This window comes from Symphalangus syndactylus, chromosome 4, assembly GCF_028878055.3.
Source record: "Symphalangus syndactylus isolate Jambi chromosome 4, NHGRI_mSymSyn1-v2.1_pri, whole genome shotgun sequence".
Lineage (NCBI taxonomy): Eukaryota > Metazoa > Chordata > Mammalia > Primates > Hylobatidae > Symphalangus > Symphalangus syndactylus.
In genome coordinates, this window is record NC_072426.2 from 67,796,792 (window position 1) to 67,815,618 (window position 18,827).

Genomic DNA, 18,827 nt, shown 5'->3' on the forward strand with positions numbered 1-18,827 from the left:
AATAACATCTCCTGCAGTCCAGAGCAGAGTTCCGCAGCCTCGGGACTGTTGAAATTTTGGGCCACATTGTTCTTTGTTGGGGGTCAGTGGGGGCTGCCATGTGCATTACAGAATGTTTAGCAGCATCGCTGGCTCTACCCACTAGATGCCCCCGAGTTGGTAACAATCAAAAATGCCTCCAGACACTGCCAAATGTCCCATGGTCCCATGCAGCACAGAATCGCCCCTGATTGAGAATCACTGGTCTAGAGAATGTGTTTATATTTTTAATTTCTCTCTTAATAGGTAATACAGTTCATTGCTGTCAGAAATAAACATGGGAAGGAAATTTTTTACTGCTTTAAGTACTATCACCCACTGTCCCCATAATTGGAAGTTTTTCTTTTTCTTTTTCTTTTTTTTTTTTTGAGATGGAGTCTCACTGTGTCACCCAGGCTGGAGTGCAATGGCACAATCCCAGCTCACTGCAACTTCCACCTCCTGGGTTCAAGCAATTCTCCTGCCTCAGCCTCCCAAGTAGCTGGGATTACAGACGCACGCTACCATGCCCAGCCAATTTTGTGTTTTTAGTAGAGATAGGGTTTTGCCATGTTGGCCAGGCTGGTCTCGAACACCTGACCTCAGGTGATCCACTGGCCTTGGCCTCCCAAAGTGCTGGAATTACAGGTGTGGGCCACCACGCCCAGCCAATTTGAAGTTTTTTCAGCCTGCCTTATGGAAACTGTATAAATTGTTAGTTGCAGAAAACATGGGAGAATATAATAAAAGCCATTGCTAGTTTAAGTAGTAAGTTCACTACTGCCCTCTCCAGGGAATGTCTGAGCTGCAGCCTCATTCTTCCTATGAGTGATTGGAGCAGAGCTTAGGAAAGTCACAGTGCAGACACAGTGTCCGGCATGGGGACAAGTCACGGTTGTGGCGTGGGTTTGGGTGGTACAGTACCCTAGCAATTCTGCTCTCCAAGCCCCAACTTCCTGACAATACTTGCTTTCTGTGGAGTCTTCTGGATCGGGCACTTAAAGGACTAAATATGTAGGTATTATTTCCATGCCACTTAAGAAGAAGGGACGAGGCTTCTGGAGAGCTGGGCCATTTGTGATTTTGCTTTTGCTGAGAAAGGCTTAGGACAGTAGGGGGAAACGGCAGCTAAAGATTCAGGAGCAGCACCATCCATGTTCAGTGCCAAGAGAGCCCCTCCAGCCTCAGTGGCCCCAGATCAGTGTACCTGACAGTGAACCTGACAGGCTTGCTTGCTGGTGATGTCATAACGGAGGGAGACTGCTTTAAACCTTTGACAACCAAAGTTTAATGGATCCTAGGAGGCTTATCAGATACTGTGTGTGGTTTTTTTTTTGCTTCTGAGGTATGTATTAAGTTGGGGATTTTTGCTGGGCGCAGTGGCTCACGTCTGTAATCCCAGCACTTTGGGAGGCTGAGGCAGGCGGGTCACGAGGTCAGGAGATCAAGGCCATCCTGGCTAACACAGTGAAACCCTGTCTCTACTAAAAATACAAAAAATTAGCTGGGTGTGGTGACATGCACCTATCGTCCCAGCTATTCCGGAGGCTGAGGCAATAGAATCGCTTGAACCCGGGAGGCGGAGGTTGCAGTGAGCCAAGATCATGCCATTGCACTCCAGCCTGGCAACAGAGCGAGACCCCCTCTCAAAAAAACAAAACAAAACAAAAAAAAGGGGGATTTTTAAAACAAAACTTTGGAGGAGATTTTAATAAACGATAGAAGGTATATCTTAAGAAACAGAGCAAGAGGGAGAAACTACTACTTACTGATTTTTATATTTTCCTTTATTAAGCTTTTCAGTTGTCCATTAAATGTTCCCTGCTAGATTACAGGGAGTTTTTAACTTGAGGTTCACGGGAGTTGTAGGGTGTCTGTAAACAACTTGACGTTGTATGTAAAATTTTGTGTATATTTGGATTTTTCTGGGGAAGGATTTCTATGGCTTACAATTTATTCTCAAAGGGAAGTAGGGCCCTGAAAAGCTCAGGACCCCGTGTTTGTTTTCTCTCTGAATCTTGCTAACCATGGTGTCTGGGTAGGAAAGTAGGAATCCACACAACAGATGACTCAGACTTGACGTGTCCAGAAAACAGAGTTGTGGTGGATCCTGAGACATTCCCCCAGATCCCCCGTCCGTGCACGACTCTGCCTCAGCTGCTGTACCAGGTATGGTTGGCACCTGTTGGCTTTTATTCCTTAGCCTCTTCAAGGATTGCCTTGGCTACAAAAAGTCCTCTCACCTTAGGCTGTGCCCCTTCTGGAGGCAGCCCACATCCAAGGACTGATAGATGAAGGGCCATTCTACCTGCACACCCTAGAGGGCGTTTCAGGCTGTTGATTGCAGCTCAGCTTCTCCTGCTACCCAGTCCTGTTTCCTCTCCCCCTCCCTCAGGTGTCAGTAATCCCAAGGGATAACCCCGAATAAACATCCTGTCCTTTAAACTTCATCTCAGAGTCTGCCTCCTGGAGAACCTAACTTGTAACAGAGCTCAGCAAAACCCAAGCTCATTTTGTTAAAGAATCCAGATCAAAAAAGAGCTTTACGGGCTGGGCACAGTGGCTCACGCCTGTAATCCCAGCACTTTGGGAGGCCAAGGTGGGTGGATCACATGAGTTCGGGAGTTTGAGACCAGCCTGGCCAACATGGTGAAACCCCATCTCTATGAAAAATACAAAATTAGCCAGTTGTGGTGACACACCCCTATAAATCCTAGCTACTCAGGAGGCTGGGGCAGGAGAATCGCTTGAACCCAGGAGGTGGAGGCTGCAGTGAGCCGAGATTGCGCCACCGCACTCTAGCCTGAGGGAGACTCTGTCTCAAAAAAAAAAAAAAAAAAGAAAAGAAAAAAGAAAAAGAACTTTATGATAGATTTCTATAAAATTGCTTCACTCACTGAATGCAGCACAGTTACAGTGTCTACATGTTTCTCAGACAAGCCAAACCTACCTAGCCTGCTCAGCTGCCTCATTGAAGACACTGTTATCACTGGCACCTGGATCTTGGCACCATCCATTCCTGTGTGAAACTCCTTTCGCTCTAGGAAGTGAATATCATTGCTAGCAATCAAGATAACAGACTACCCAAGTTGTGCTGTACAGAGATCTGTTGATATCAATTTTGCAAATAGCCAGTGGCATTGAATTACATTAGTCCAGTTTTCAAAGCTGAACTAGATGTTTAGAGGGTCAAATTATAAGACACAGTTTTCATAGTAGATAACAGGTTGAAAGTCCAGGTGTGGTAATAATCCTATATTCAGAGGAGGTAACTTTTATAGCACTATAAAAACTAAGGAAATTACCAAAGCCTATCCCTGGAAAGACTGTAACGAAACAGCCATTTAGCACTGACTGGCTCCAGTGATTCCAAAGGTCAGGCCACTAACAACTCTAGAACCATTCCTGGTTTCTGTGTGTTCTGCATCATTGAGCCAGCCACTGGTGCTACTGTTTATGGGATAGGCAAGAAGGCTGCTACCAAAGGAAATGCTTTTGTCTTTCACTGAAGAGATGGCACTTTGGATATGTCCGTAATCACTATTAAAACGGATCTTTGAGGTACAGTCTACAGTAAGGGATACCTACTAAGCTGGAGATTTTGATGAGCAGATGGTCATCATTTCATGCATGAGTGCAAGGTCAAGCATAAGAACCTCAGTGAGAACAAGAGGGCTGCAGGGCTTGTGACTGTGGTGTGTACACCTTCTTCAGCACCCTCCATGCCAGGATGAGGCTGATTCTGTCTGCGAAGGAATCAACTCCTATACTTTTTTTTTGAGTCTTGCTCTGTCACCCAGGCTGGAGTGCAGTGGCACAATCTCAGCTCACTGCAACCTCCGCCTCCCAGGTTCAAGCGATTCTTCTGCCTCAGCCTTCCAAGTAGCTGTGATTACAGGCACGTACCATCACGCCCAGCTAATATTTGTATTTTTAGTAGAGACGGGGTTTCGTCATGTTGGCCAGGCTGGTCTTGAACTCCTGACCTCAAGTGATCCGCCTGTCTCCCCCTCCCAAAGTGCTGGGATTAAAGGCATGAGCCACCGTGCCTGGGCACTCCTACACTTTCCTTACCCATGCCCAATTTGAAAGAACTGAATGCTGTTTAGTCCATATTACCCTGGACCCTATGGAGAAAGCTCTGCACAGAGCAACCTGGGTAAGTTGTAGATCCAGGTATCGTCATAGGGGTCTCTCTCCACATATCCCAAGATTCAGAAGCTCTGGTAATTGCTTCTTCAGTGGCAAGCAAATAAGCAATAGTGTGAACCCTGCACCATTTATGATGTAACTTTGCAGACATCCATTATATCCGCAGCTAAATCTGAAAATATTCAGGGGTTGCTGCTTTTAGATACCAATTATTTTCTCTTGACATTAAAATGCTAACAAATCTGTAACTGTTATGATCAGGTTTAAAAAATTCCCACTGAAGGGCCGGGCGCGGTGGCTCACGCCTGTAATCCCAGCACTTTGGGAGGCCGAGGCGGGCGGATCACGAGGTCAGGAGATCGAGACCATCCTGGCTAACACTGTGAAACCCCGTCTCTGCTAAAAATACAAAAAATTAGCCGGGTGAGGTGGCGGGCGCTTGTAATCCCAGCTGTGCGGGAGGCTGAGGCAGGAGAATGGCGTGAACCCCAGGGGGCGGAGCCTGCAGTGAGCCGAGATCGCGCCACAGCCTGGGCGACAATGAGACTCGGTCTCAAAAAAAAAAAAAAAAAAATTCCCACTGAAGAGAGACAGATTTTACTCTGAGCCTTATGTGTTTCTTTAGGTTTAGAAGGCTAATGAGCAGTGGCTGGGGAGGATGGCCTAGAAATTGGAGCTCACAGGCTTCCTCCCTCCACTCCGCCATTCTTTAGATTGGAGGCGCCCTTGATACGGATCCCTCCCTACACACTGGGGGTTTACTTGCAATTTAAGACTTCACATTCTATATTAGTATGAACAGGAAAAATATATTTTGTAAAACCACATGTAAACAAAGGATTCACTGGTAGGGTCATTATATTATTCTTTTAGGTATGTTTGAAACTCTTCATTATTTAAAAAAATGTTTTGGCCGGGTGCGGTGGCTCACGTAATCCCAGCACTCTGGGAGGCCAAGGCAGGTGGATCACGTGAGGTCATGAGTTTGAGACCAGCCTTGCCAACATGGCAAAAACCCGTCTCTACTATAAATACAAAAATTAGCTGGGCGTGGTGGCACATGCCTGTAATCTCAGCTACCTGGGAGGCTGAGGCAGAAGAATCACTAAAACAAGTAGGCGGAGGTTGCAGTGAGTCAAGATTGTGCCCCTGCACTCTAGCCTGGGCGAAAGAGCAAGACTCCATCTCAAAACACAAAGATAATTTTTTAAATCTAATGAAGGAGGAAAGAAAAGTCCTGAGAGGCATGCTGAATCATAGCATACTCTTGCAGGTGTGAAGTACAGAGGACGTAGCCAACTCTCAAGACCAAGGGCTTCGTTTTCCATGCTACCTTGCCTGTCACCTCTCCCAGATCCTGGGAAAATGTGACCACTGTTTCACAGTAGGAAGTAGAAATGGTGCCCAGTTTTTTGAAGGCTTGATTCAGTTTGGCATTTTGGAGATGTCATCTTAAGGACAGTGTGAGGTTTTTCTGTAATCTGTGCATTTCGGTCATCTGTCCCACCCTCATGTTATGGATAAGCAGTGGCAGCACTTTCCAGATGTAAGCTGACACAGGCTAAAGCTGAACTGTATAAAAAATACATCAGGTAAAACTATGGAACATCTGAAATACGATGTATTCTACATAGAGGCTGTGCTACAGTACCAGATAACATTTCAGTTTCATCCTGATTTCGTCAGTCAACAATTTAGCCATGCAAAATGACATTGTTTATTCTATTTATTTATTTATTTATTTATTTATTTATTTGGAGACAGAGTCTTGCTCTACCCCCCAGGCTGGAGTGCAAGTGGTGCAGGTCTTGGCTCACTGTAACCTCCACCTCCCAGGTTCGAGCAATTCTCCTGCCTCAGCCTCCTAAGTAGCCGGGATTACAGGCACCCACTACCATGCCTGGCTAATTTTTGTATTTTTAGTAGAGACATGGTTTCGTCATGTTGGCCAGGCTGGTCTCGAACTCCTGACCTCAGGTGATCCTCCCACCTTGGCTTCCCAAAGAGCTGGGATTACAGGCATGAGCCACCGCGCCAGGTGCAAAATGACATTTTTAGATGGATATATAGTAGTCTATGAAATTTCAAAATATTTTAAGTAATCTTTGTTGTAATAATAGCTTCAGATTACCAAAACAACTCTAGTGTCTTGGTGAGTACTGCCAATTTCATTGCAACTTCTCAGCAGGAGCCCCGTCTGCTGATGTAATTTGTGATAATGGAAGTGGTGCCCGACTACTGAATGCATGAGAAAAGCTAGACCTTACCTGTTGTTTTAAGGTAAGGTCTACTGCTAACTGGTAGGAGGTGTCTAATTTATTAGACTGGAATTCACTTGCAAAAATATTATAAAAGCCTTATATTAAAAAAAAAACACTGTAAAAGTTTATGTATTTTCCTGTGCATTCAACTCAAAGAAGATAGGGCCTAGTAAATTTACCTGAAAAATATTTAAATATTCTAATCTAAAAACTGAATCTCACTGAGGGATTCAGGTGGCTTAAAACTCACCTGAACCCTGAACCTCTATTTTCTCATTTACTGAAGTTTATTGGGGTTTTTCGGTGTTTTTTTTTTTTTTGAAACGTAGTCTCTGTCACCCAGGCTGGAGTGTAGTGGCGTAATCTCGGCTCACTGCAACCTCCACCTCCCGGCTCAAGTGATTCTCCAGCATCAGCCTGTCAAGTAGCTGGGATTACATATGCACACCACCATGCCCAGCTAATCTTTGTATTTTAAGTAGAGACGGAGTTTCGTCATGTTGTCCAGGCTGGTCTCGAACTCCTGACCTCAAGTGATCCGCCCGCCTCAGCCTTCCAGAGTGCTGGGATTACAGGCAGGAACCTGTAACTGTGCCTAGACTATGGAAGTGGTTTTTATATGCTAATTTGTCCCTACCCTCCACAGCTTTTGTTTTAATACTCCCCCCTTGGAAGAATCTCTTGTGATCTAGACATATTAAGAAGTTGTAACTGAAATATTAATAAAGAATGAGGCCAGGCGTGGTGGCTCAGACCTGTAATCCCAGCACTTTGGGAAGCCGAGGTGGGTGGATCACCTGATGTCAGGAATTCAAGACCAGCCTGGTCAAGATGGTGAAACTCCGTCTCTACTGAAAATACAAACATTAGCTGGGTGTGGTGGCGTGCACCTGTAATCCAACCTACTCGGGAGGCTGAGGCAGGAGAATGGCTTGAACCTGGGAGGCAGAGGTTGTAGTGAGGTGAGATCATGCCATTGCACTCCAGCCTGGGGCAATAAGAACGAAACTCCGTCTCAAAAAAAAAAAAAAAAAAAAAGAATGAGTAGCACTGTAGAACTGTAGACATGATTTCCAGGCTGAGAGCAGTTGGAAGGGTCTAGTTCTAAGGCTGCTGGTAAGAGGAGCCAGCATGACATCATGTTTTAAAATTATATGTAAAGCAAGATCAAAAGCTTTTCTCATGCTGATTTAGTGTCGATAGTTAAATTCCAGCACCTTTTATGTAGTTGCACTTCATTTTTCATTGCTTTCTGCTGGGTCTGAGGAATTGGAATGAGCATTACCTTGTACAGATGTTCAGATTCGATTTTTAAAGAAAAAGTCATATTTCAGAATCCTCCCTTTTTTCCCCTCTAAGATATAACCTGATGATATTTGAAAATAAGCATGTGGAATAAGTGCAACATTTGGTTAGTGTGTGTTTAAATGATGCATGTGTTTTAGGTTCCAAATGGTTATTTCCCCAGTTTGATTTTCTTGAAATTTAGTTTTTAAAAATTCCCATAGATGATGGTGGTAATAATGATTAAAATGAAATGGTGACATTCCTTCTAAACTGTAAAATTCATATCTGTGTACTATCTTCTTGAGCCTACTTATCTTATAGTTTATGTTAAACTTGGGAAATAAAAGTTTAAATTTCTAATGAGAAGGTTAAATGTGAGTTGGAAGAAAGTTTTACAAACATCTTCTGTTGGTTACTGAGGTTGTCATACTAAACGTTTAATTTAAGACATTACTACGCGGGGTGCAGTGGCTCACGCCTGTAATCCGCACTTTGGGAAGCCAACGCGGACGGATCACTTGAGGTCAGGAGTTCGAGACCAGCCTGGCCAACATGGTGAAACCCCATCTCTACTAAAAATATAAAATTTAGCTGGGTGTGGTGGTGTATGCCTGTAGTCCCAGCTACTCATGGAGGCTGAGGTGGGAGAATCACTTGAACCTGGGAGGCAAAGGTTGTGAGCCAATATTGCACCACTGCACTCCAGCCTGGGTGACAGAGTGAGACCCTGTCTCGAAAACAAAAAAGACAGTATTAAAAGCTTTGAACATTGAGACAGTTGAGTCTTTAAAATACTTTTAAAAAATGCTTCTCACCTATCTTCCCTATCCACCCCAAAATTTAATTGTAAACTTACAAACTTAAACATCTGACCAAGAACACTGTTACAAAGATGATTCTTCAGCCCAATAAGATCTGCCAGACTTCTGATCGTTTACTGTTTTTTTGGCTAATGGTACAATTTCTACTTCTTTAATGGGGAATTCATAAAATGTAGTTGTGGCAGGGTTTCTCATACATTTGTAAATGTATAGAAATGGCTGTGTCGTGAAGCCAGAGTTTTTATACCGTTTCTCTTAGAGAAATAACATTCTTTATCCTAGATCCGATGTCCAGTTTTCACAAGCTGATTGCTGAGAAGGTTCTAGGCGGCGTCTGTTAAAAAGCATTGCTTTCTGTTAATTAGACATGTGCAAGCCAGCCAGCGCACCATAGCCTTAATTGCAGAAATGATCCACACTGCTAGTCTGGTTCATGATGACGTTATTGACGATGCAAGTTCTCGAAGAGGAAAACACACAGTTAATAAGATCTGGGGTGAAAAGAAGGTATGGTTTTTTGGTTTTTTTAAAATCTCTCTTATTGAATCACACGCTTTTCGGACCGCATTTGTTTCTCAGATTTGTCTCATTAAAAATATGCTTGCTCAAATGTAATGTGGTCTTCTGAATTTCAAAAAAGTATTCATGTCTTGTCCAAATACAGATATTTGATAAATAAATAATAAAAAATATCATAGAAAAATAACTTAGTATTTCTAATAGAATTTCTTTGGTTATAAGGAAAGGGATTTTCATGGGTATCCAAAAAGTGTATTTCATGAGGAATCATACATTTTACTTTTGGGCTTGGATTACCCAGATTCAATTTAATTTTTTAAACATTTGTTTAATTGAGTGCTGCATATAAATGCCAAAGCAAACAAATAAAACTAATAAAAGAAAAAAGAAACCTCAGAGAGATACTGTTCTACCATGAAAATTCTATCTTTTGAAATAGAAGTTCTGTAATTGGGTTTGGTTCATATATGTGTATATTAAAGCATATTTCTATATTATTAGCATTGGGAGTATGGGAAACAGGGACTTGGTTTGAGGATGCATAGATCCTGGGTTGAAGGATGAGAATAAAGTTGAACAGATGAGAATGAAAATGCACAGGCATCCATCACCATCACTACACACGTGCTCTACAAACAAAAAGTTTGTGCAGGCCAGGTGCAGTGGCTCATGCCTGTAATCCCAGCACTTTGGGAGGCTGAGGTGGGTGGATCACCTGAGGTCAGGAGTTCGAGACCAGCCTGGCCAATAGGGCGAAACCCTGTCACTACTAAAAAAAGCAGAAAAATTAGCCAGTGTGCACCTGTAATCCCAGCTACTCAGGAGGCTTAGGCAGGAGAATCACTTGAACCTGGGAGAGGGAGGTTACAGTGAGCCGAGATCACACCACTGCACTCCAGACTGGGCAACAGAGTGAGACCTCATTTCAAAAAAAAAAAAAAAGTTTGTGCAAACAACTACCCCACCCTCACCTCCTTTCCTCTCACAGATTTATAGTATTCCTGGTTCATTCCTATTTAATTCTCCTTATTAAAAGAAGATATATATATATATATATACACACACACACACACACACATACATAGATATATGTTTATTGTTATCTTCACATGCTGGTTTTATTTGAACATAAATGACTTTGTTTTGAAATCGAGTCTTGCAATTTCATTTATATGCCTTTTATTTCAAATTTTAGATTAAAAGGTTTTATGTCCTGTTGATTAAATTCTGTACATCAGAATGTTGGCCAAAAAGCAGATGGCGTTTAGATTTGGAGAGGACATGGGTAACTCTATGACCCATCCCTGCAGTCAGCTGTGTCTGTTTTCAGGCAGCTTATGTGGAGCCTTGGGCGGGGGAAGAGGATCAAGAGAACAAATGATGGTCTCCACCTTGGCTTGCCCCTGAGTGTCTGCCTCTGCCATTGGGGGCCTCTTTCTGAGGGCAGGCCAAGGACACATGTGCCGCCCTCACCTGCCTCTTTCAGTTCTGACAGCCATCTGCTTAGCACAGGGCTACTTGCCGGTTCCTACCTGTTTCTGCCTCTGACCCACAACTGCTATGTTACCGGTACAAAACCCTACACACACAGTGCCCTCTCGGTGAGCCCTTATTAGGCCTGGCCTGGGCTTCCTAGTACTTCTTTCCTTTAACTCCCACCCCTGGCCGTCACAGTCCTGTGGCTTCCATGTCATATGCTGGACCTTTTGGTCTCTAGGATCTCCCTGGCCAGGTGAAGAAAGAAGTAAAGGCCAATGAATCCCGAGCCCTGAGCTGCTAATGATGTAGGGGCTGGGTCGGGGAATATAAGTGGGTACCTATATATCATAATTTGTAAAATGACTTCATAAGCATATACTTACATCAGGATATCTTACGTAATATGTATATTATATAAAGTGGTGATTAATTGGTAAACACACTGAACATTACTATTTTAGATACTAAACAACTAAGGCAATAAGTACCTAAATAGTTACGTTGAAAATTCTGTAAACTCGCCTGCCTTCCTTCCTCCCTTCCTCCCTTCCTCCCTTCCTTCCTTCCTTTTTCTTCCCTCTGTTGCCCAGGCTGCAGTGTAGTCGGCTCGCTGCAGACTCCCTGCCTCCGGTTCCCGTGACTCTCCTGCCTCGGCCTGCGGGATGCCTGGGATTGCGGGCACGCACCACCACCCCTGCCTGGTTTTTGTCCTTTGGCTGGAGGTGGGGTTTCGTCATGTTGGCCAGGCTGGTCTCCAGCTCCTGACCTCCAGTGGTCTAACCGCCTCGGCCTCCCGAGGTGCTGGGACTGCAGACGGAGTCTCGCTCACTCGGTGCTCGGTGTTGCCCGGGCTGGAGTGCAGTGTCGTGGTCTTGGCTCGCTGCAGCCTCTGCCTCCCAGCCGCCTGCCTTGGCCTCCCAGGGTGCTGGGATTGCAGCCTCTGCCTGGCCGCCGCCCCGTCTAGGAAGTGAGGAGCGTCTCTGCCTGGCCGCCCATCGTCTGGAAAGTAAGGAGCGCCTCTGCCCCGCCGCCCCATTTGGGAAGTGAGGAGCGCCTCTGCCCGGCCGCCCATCGTCTGGGATATGAGGAGCGCCTCTGCCCGGCCAACCCCGTCTGGGAAGTGAGGAGCGCCTCTGCCCAGCCGCCCCGTCTGGGAAGTGAGAAGCGCCTCTGCCCGGCCGCCACCCCGTCTAGGAAGTGAGGGGTGCCTCTGCCCGGCCGCCCCATCTGGGAAGTGAGGAGCGCCTCTGCCTGGCCGCCCATCTGCGAAGTGAGGTGCGCCTCTGCCCAGCCGCCCATCATCTGCCAAGTGAGGTGCGTCTCTGCCCCGCCGCCCTGTCTGGGATCTGAGGAGCGCCTCTGCCCGGCCGCCCCATCTGGGAAGTGAGGAGCGTCTCTGCCCGGCCACCCCGTCTGGGAGGAAGTGAGGAGCGCCTCTGCCCGGCCGCCCCATCCGGGAAGAAGTGAGGAGCGCCTCTGCCCGGCCACCCATCGTCTGGGAAGTGAGCGCCTCTGCCCGGCCACCCACCGTCTGGGAAGTGAGGAGCGCCTCTGCCCGGCCGCCCATCGTCTGGGATGTGAGGAGCGCCTCTGCCCGGCCGCCCATCGTCTGGGATATGAGGAGCGCCTCTGCCCGGCCAACCCCGTCTGGGAAGTGAGGAGCGCCTCTGCCCAGCCGCCCCGTCTGGGAAGTGAGAAGCGCCTCTGCCCGGCCGCCACCCCGTCTAGGAAGTGAGGGGTGCCTCTGCCCGGCCGCCCCATCTGGGAAGTGAGGAGCGCCTCTGCCTGGCCGCCCATCTGCGAAGTGAGGTGCGCCTCTGCCCAGCCGCCCATCATCTGCCAAGTGAGGTGCGTCTCTGCCCCGCCGCCCTGTCTGGGATCTGAGGAGCGCCTCTGCCCGGCCGCCCCATCTGGGAAGTGAGGAGCGTCTCTGCCCGGCCACCCCGTCTGGGAGGAAGTGAGGAGCGCCTCTGCCCGGCCGCCCCATCCGGGAAGAAGTGAGGAGCGCCTCTGCCCGGCCACCCATCGTCTGGGAAGTGAGCGCCTCTGCCCGGCCACCCACCGTCTGGGAAGTGAGGAGCGCCTCTGCCCGGCCGCCCATCGTCTGGGATGTGAGGAGCGCCTCTGCCCGGCCGCCCATCATCTGGGATGTGAGGAGCGCCTCTGCCCGGCCACCCCGTCTGGGAAGAAGTGAGGAGCGCCTCTGCCCGGCCGCCCTGTCTGGAAAGTGAGGAGCGCCTCTGCCCGGCCGCTGCGTCTGGGATGAGAGGAGCGCCTCTGCCCGGCCACCACCCCGTCTAGGAAGTGAGGAGCGTCTCTGCCCCACCGCCCCGTCTGGGAAGTGAGGAGCGTCTCTGCCCGGCTGCCCATTGTCTGGGAAGTGAGGAGCGCCTCTGCCCGGCCGCCCCGTCTGGGAAGTGAGGAGCGCCTCTGCCCGGCCACCCCGTCTGGGAAGAAGTGAGGAGCGTCTCTGCCCGGCCGCCCCGTCTGGGAAGTGAGGAGCGTCTCTGCCCGGCCGCCCCGTCTGGGAAGTGAGGAGGGTCTCTGCCCGGCCGCCCATCGTCTGGGAAGTAAGGAGCACCTCTGCCCGGCCACCCATCGTCTGGGAAGTGAGGAGCGCCTCTGCCCGGCCACCCCGTCTGGGAAGAAGTGAGGAGCGCCTCTGCCCGGCCGCTCCGTCTGGGATGAGAGGAGCGCCTCTGCCCGGCCGCCACCCCGTCTAGGAAGTGAGGAGCGTCTCTACCCGGCCGCCCCGTCTGGGAAGTGAGGAGCGTCTTTGCCCGGCTGCCCATTGTCTGGGAAGTGAGGAGCGCCTCTGCCCGGCCGCCCATCGTCTGGGATGTGAGGAGCACCTCTGCCCGGCCGCCCATCATCTGGGATGTGAGGAGCGCCTCTGCCCGGCCGCCCCGTCTGGGAAGTGAGGAGCGCCTCTGCCCGGCCGCCCATCGTCTGGGAAGTGAGGAGCGCCTCTGCCCGGCCACCCCGTCTGGGAAGAAGTGAGGAGCGCCTCTGCCCGGCCACCCCGTCTGGGAAGAAGTGAGGAGCGCCTCTGCCCCGCCGCCCTGTCTGGAAAGTGAGGAGCGCCACTGCCCGGCCGCTGCGTCTGGGATGAGAGGAGCGCCTCTGCCCGGCCGCCACCCCGTCTAGGAAGTGAGGAGCGTCTCTGCCCCGCCGCCCCGTCTGGGAAGTGAGGAGCGTCTCTGCCCGGCTGCCCATTGTCTGGGAAGTGAGGAGCGCCTCTGCCCGGCTGCCCCGTCTGGGAAGAAGTGAGGAGCGCCTCTGCCCGGCCACCCCGTCTGGGAAGAAGTGAGGAGCGCCTCTGCCCGGCCGCCCTGTCTGGAAAGTGAGGAGCGCCTCTGCCCAGCCACTGCGTCTGGGATGAGAGGAGCGCCTCTGCCTGGCCGCCACCCCGTCTAGGAAGTGAGGAGCGTCTCTGCCCCGCCGCCCCGTCTGGGAAGTGAGGAGCGTCTCTGCCCGGCTGCCCATTGTCTGGGAAATGAGGAGCGCCTCTGCCCGGCTGCCCATCGTCTGGGATGTGAGGAGCGCCTCTGCCCGGCCGCCCCGTCTGGGAAGTGAGGAGCGCCTCTGCCCGGCCGCCCATCGTCTGGGAAGTGAAGAGCGCCTCTGCCCGGCCGCCCCATCTGGGAAGTGAGGAGCGCCTCTGCCCCGCCGCCCATTGTCTGGGATGTGAGGAGCTCCTCTGCCCGGCTGCCCCGTCTGGGAAGTGAGGAGCGCCTCTGCCCGGCCGCCCCGTCTGGGAAGTGAGGAGCGCCTCTGCCCGGCCGCCCCGTCTGGGAAGTGAGGAGCGCCTCTGCCCGGCTGCCCCGTCTGGGAAGTGAGGAGCGCCTCTGCCCGGCCGCCCCGTCTGGGAAGTGAGGAGCGCCTCTGCCCGGCCGCCCCGTCTGGGAAGTGAGGAGCGCCTCTGCCCCACTGCCCTGTCTGGGAGGTCTACCACAGAGGCCAGACGCAATGTGGGGGCTGGACGTGGTGGCTCATGCCTGTAGTCCCAGTACTCTGGGAGGCCGAGGCGGGTTGATCACTTGAGGCTAGGAGTTCGAGACCAGCCTGGCCAACATGGCGAAACATATGAAAAATACAACAGACAAACCAACCAACCAACCCAGCAGCAACAAAGCAGGTCTACCCTGGAGTCATACTCTAATTTTTTCTATTTTCCTCCCTTTCTGATCCTTTATCCCACTTTATTTTTCTTCCTCTTCCTTCTCCTTCTTTGTCAAAGACATAGAGGATTGAGTTATTATCACTGATCCATACAAAGTCCCTCTCTCATTTATTTTCTTTAATTCCCACCCCCCATTTCTATTCCCCGTCTTCCCATGTGCAACCTTCCAAGATGTGTGATATGCATCTTTTTGTTTGTATGTATTTTTAGAAAATGTTTATTGTTTTGTGTGCAAAAAAAATTAATAAAAAAATAAAAAAGAAAATTCTGTAAACTCTAGCCTTTATGACTAATTACTACAGAATATAACACTTACGGCCGGGTATGGTGGCTCATGCCTGTAATCCTAGCACTTTGGGAGGCCGAGGCAGTTGGATCACTTGAGCCAGGAGTTCGAGACCAGCCTGGCCAACATGGTGAAACCCCATCTCTAGTAAAAATACAAAAATACCTGGGCATGGTGGTGTATGCCTGTAGTCCCAGCTACTCATGAGACTAAGGTGGGAGGATCGCTTAAACCCAGGAGGCAGAGTCTGCAGTGAGCCGAGATTGTGCCACTGTACTCAAGCCTGGGCAACAGAGCAAGACTCTCAAAAAAAAAAAAAAGAATATAATATATATCTTTAAATATGCAAATTAATATGATATATAGGGTATATTTGATTATAGCATATAATTCAACTATTCATACAATAGTTTATAACTAGTTGCTAATACAGTGTAGACATCCATCACAGTCAAAAGAAGACTGGAAATATGTTGATTGCTTAGTGTTCAATGGAAAAACTTTTTTTTTTGTCTAGGAATGAGGGGCAGTGTCACATAGTACAAAAAGCATTTCACTTGGAGTCAAAATTATTTGGTTTAATTTTTATTGAAAATAACATGTATCGTGCCATGCTCTGGGGTGTGCACAGTACTAGCTGCGATGATTCCTACTCTGAGCTCCCACTCCACCCCACCCTCCCCACTGCCCTGGGAGCATAGAGACTAGAGCATCACTGACTGGTACGCAAGGTATGATGGTCGCAGCGTGCATGGGTGTTGTACTCACACAAAAGGGAGGCATCTGACCAGACTGAGGGATCGGGGGGAACTTCTTAGAGGTGGCATCTGAACCAATTATGCAAATAAGTCCACCCAGTGAAGAATGAGGCAGAACTTTTTGAGCAGAAGGAACAGTAAGTGGAAAGGCACAAGGGAAGAGTGAACATCCAGTGTAGTGAAACTGAAGGCAGCTGCATTTTGGTGGGGCTGGTGGGTGAAGCTGCTCTCCCTCTCCAGGCATTGATGTCTTCAGCTGTCAACTGGGGAGATGGACATGGTCATCTCTGAGAGCCAATCCAGTTCAAGCATGTCCCAAATCTCTAACCGATTATTACGAACTGGGAAGAGTGACATGGTCATCTCTGAGAGCCAGTCCAGTTCAAACACTGTCCCAAATCTGTAACTGATTGTTACGGACTCCTGTTGAGGAAGAAGAAGGTAAAAAAACCTGCATCCCAGATGAGCCCCCACATCCGCGAAGCTCCCTTCCAGTCAGTTTCATCGTTGGCTCTACTGCTCTGATGCATTTTTCTGAACGTTTTGTTTCCCCCTTGTCTTTTTCTAGGCTGTTCTTGCTGGAGATTTAATTCTTTCTGCAGCATCTATAGCTCTGGCACGAATTGGAAATACAACTGTTATATCTATTTTAACCCAAGTTATTGAAGATTTGGTGCGTGGTACGTTGATTCTGATTTTTGTTCTTTGTTATTCAATCCTGGTGTTTAGCCAGGCAATAAAACAGCCTCTCAAATGACTCCTTTCCTTCTTTATAGGTGAATTTCTTCAGCTCGGGTCAAAAGAAAATGAGAGTGAAAGATTTGCACACTACCTTGAGAAGACCTTCAAGAAGACCGCCAGCCTGATAGCCAACAGTTGTAAAGCAGTATGTACGTTCTGTCTTTCTTCAAGTTAAAGCCTCATAGCTCTTTTTTGGGAGCTAATTTTCCTAGAACATATTTCAGTGAAGAATCTTAAAATAGTATCCAAAAATCCCAAGAGGTTAATGAGGAAAAGAATGACATCCCCAAACAATAGAGGACTTCTGCTGTGTTTTCATTTTTGCCATTTTCTTTTGGTATGCAGGCGTTGACTTTTCATCTTTTCTTCCCAAGAATTGAATCAAAATAAGCTTTCCCGCACCTTCTCCAATCTGATTGCCAAACTGTATCATTTTGAACAATTTATCATAATTTCTCTAATAATTGATGTCACACACACTCTTTCTGACACTTCACCTTTTAGAAATGAAGTGTTCTGTTCTTTAATATAATATTTATCCAGGAAAAGATATCTGTTAGATTGTACTAGCATTCTATGTACTTTTTTTTGTTTTTTGTTTTTTGTGGTTTTTTTTGAATCTTGCTGTGTGGCCCAGGCTACAAAGCAGTGGTGTGATCTTGGCTCACTACAACCTCCACCTCCCAGGTTCAGGCAATTCTCCTGCCTCAGCTTCTCTAGCAGCTGGGACCACAGGTGTGCACCATCACGCCCGGCTAATTTTTGTATTTTTCGTAGGGATAGCGTTTTGCCATGTTGGCTGGGCTGGTCTCAAACTCCTGGCCTCAAGTGATCCACCCGCCTTGGCCCCACAAAGTGCTGGGATTACAGGCATGAGCCATCGCACCTGGCCAATCCTTCTAATATTTTTACATGAACTATAAACAAGTCCTATTTCTTCAGACTACAAATTGAGTATAAGCCATAACTGTTTTTCCCCTTGCTTTCTCCCTCCCTCCACTGTGCATACACATGTATACATTTCTTTTTTAATGAGTAATACCTTTAATCCGTAGACAAATGTGTGGTATTCATCATTAGTCCAAGAATGAGAAACAGTCTCTCCATAGAATTGTTTATCTGCCCATCTCTAAGCCTGACAGATACACAGAGACAAAACCTGGACAAATGACATTACCATGTAATTACAGCCACAAAACAAGGAAGACCTGTAAGGGTCGCATGTCAATTGCTGTCATGATACACTCCTAACATAATTAACAGGTAAAGAGAGCTTTTGCTCAGACCTCTCAGGTGAAAAATCTCTTGCTGTTAGTGTCTCTGTTTTGAAAAGTGTCAAGAAATGTATATTTGCAAGCCAGAAAAGAATGAGGACAATCTTTTCTTCCAAAAAAGACCTAATAGAAACTTTAAGGAATGTGAATTATGTAGAACATGCCAGCCACAGTCTCGGCCACTTTTGTCTTTTTATTAAAAGGGCTATTATGTTTTTATTTCCAAGAAATTATGTGGTGTTTTTTTTTAAGTGAGATGTAAGAAAGTATAGACACGAGATGCTAAATAAGAGAATAGCCTATTTTAAATGGGTGTTCTAACACTTTTACAGTAATCCTTTATATATTGTCATGCCCTGGATTGCCCAACTCTCCCTAAAGGTCAGGATCCATCCTCTTAACACATTGGGGTGCCTTAATATTACTTACTAATATTTATCCTTAAGAGGATGTGTTAAGTGAGGCTCATTGATAATTTAACAAGTTTGAGACTGCAAACTTAGAAGCATTAGCATGGTCAGGCCAGGTAGCTCACACCTGTAATCCCAGCATTTAGGGAGACTGAGGCGGAAGGTTTGCTTGTGACCAGAAGTTCAAGACCAACCTAGGCAACACAGCAAGATCCCCATCTCTACTTAAAAATAATATTAAAAAAATAAAGTCTTAGAAGCATTAGTAGTAGTGAGACTATTGGAATTGGAAACACCAAGACTTACTGTCTGCACCACGCGGACATCCCGCAGGCACGGGGTGGAGCGGCACCAAATTGGAGCTAGCACGGAAATTCACTCAGTGAAGGAAGCTCACAAAGGGTCCAAAGAAATGGACCTGAGTCATGATAGAGAGGTTTCCTTGTGGTCACTGTTCTCTGTTTAAGAAGCCAAAGATAATGCACAGGAATTCTTTTATAAAGATATGCACCTCATTCTTCAAAGATTAGCAGCTGAACGAACAGTGAACATGTTAACGTGGCTGGACCCTTATTAAAAATGAAATGTTTCATGCTGCCCACTAGGGGGCATGCTGGCATCGTCCCAGCACTACCTCC

The 18,827-nt window shown here is 47.7% G+C and overlaps 1 protein-coding gene across 5 annotated transcripts in view; it reads left to right on the top strand.

The window, feature by feature from the left end:
- Window positions 1-18,827, top strand: part of PDSS1 (decaprenyl diphosphate synthase subunit 1) — a 55,179-nt gene that overhangs the window by 16,050 nt on the left and 20,302 nt on the right. For 4 of the 5 annotated variants that reach the window (XM_055274952.2, XM_055274953.2, XM_063637318.1 and 1 more), the window contains 3 exons: window positions 8,905-9,046; window positions 16,333-16,444; window positions 16,541-16,650. In XM_055274952.2, coding sequence (XP_055130927.2) covers window positions 8,905-9,046; window positions 16,333-16,444; window positions 16,541-16,650 — 364 coding nt within the window. Of the gene's footprint in view, window positions 1-8,904; window positions 9,047-16,332; window positions 16,445-16,540; window positions 16,655-18,827 lie in introns of all 5 variants that reach the window. The other variant, XM_055274954.2, reaches the window with a different exon arrangement.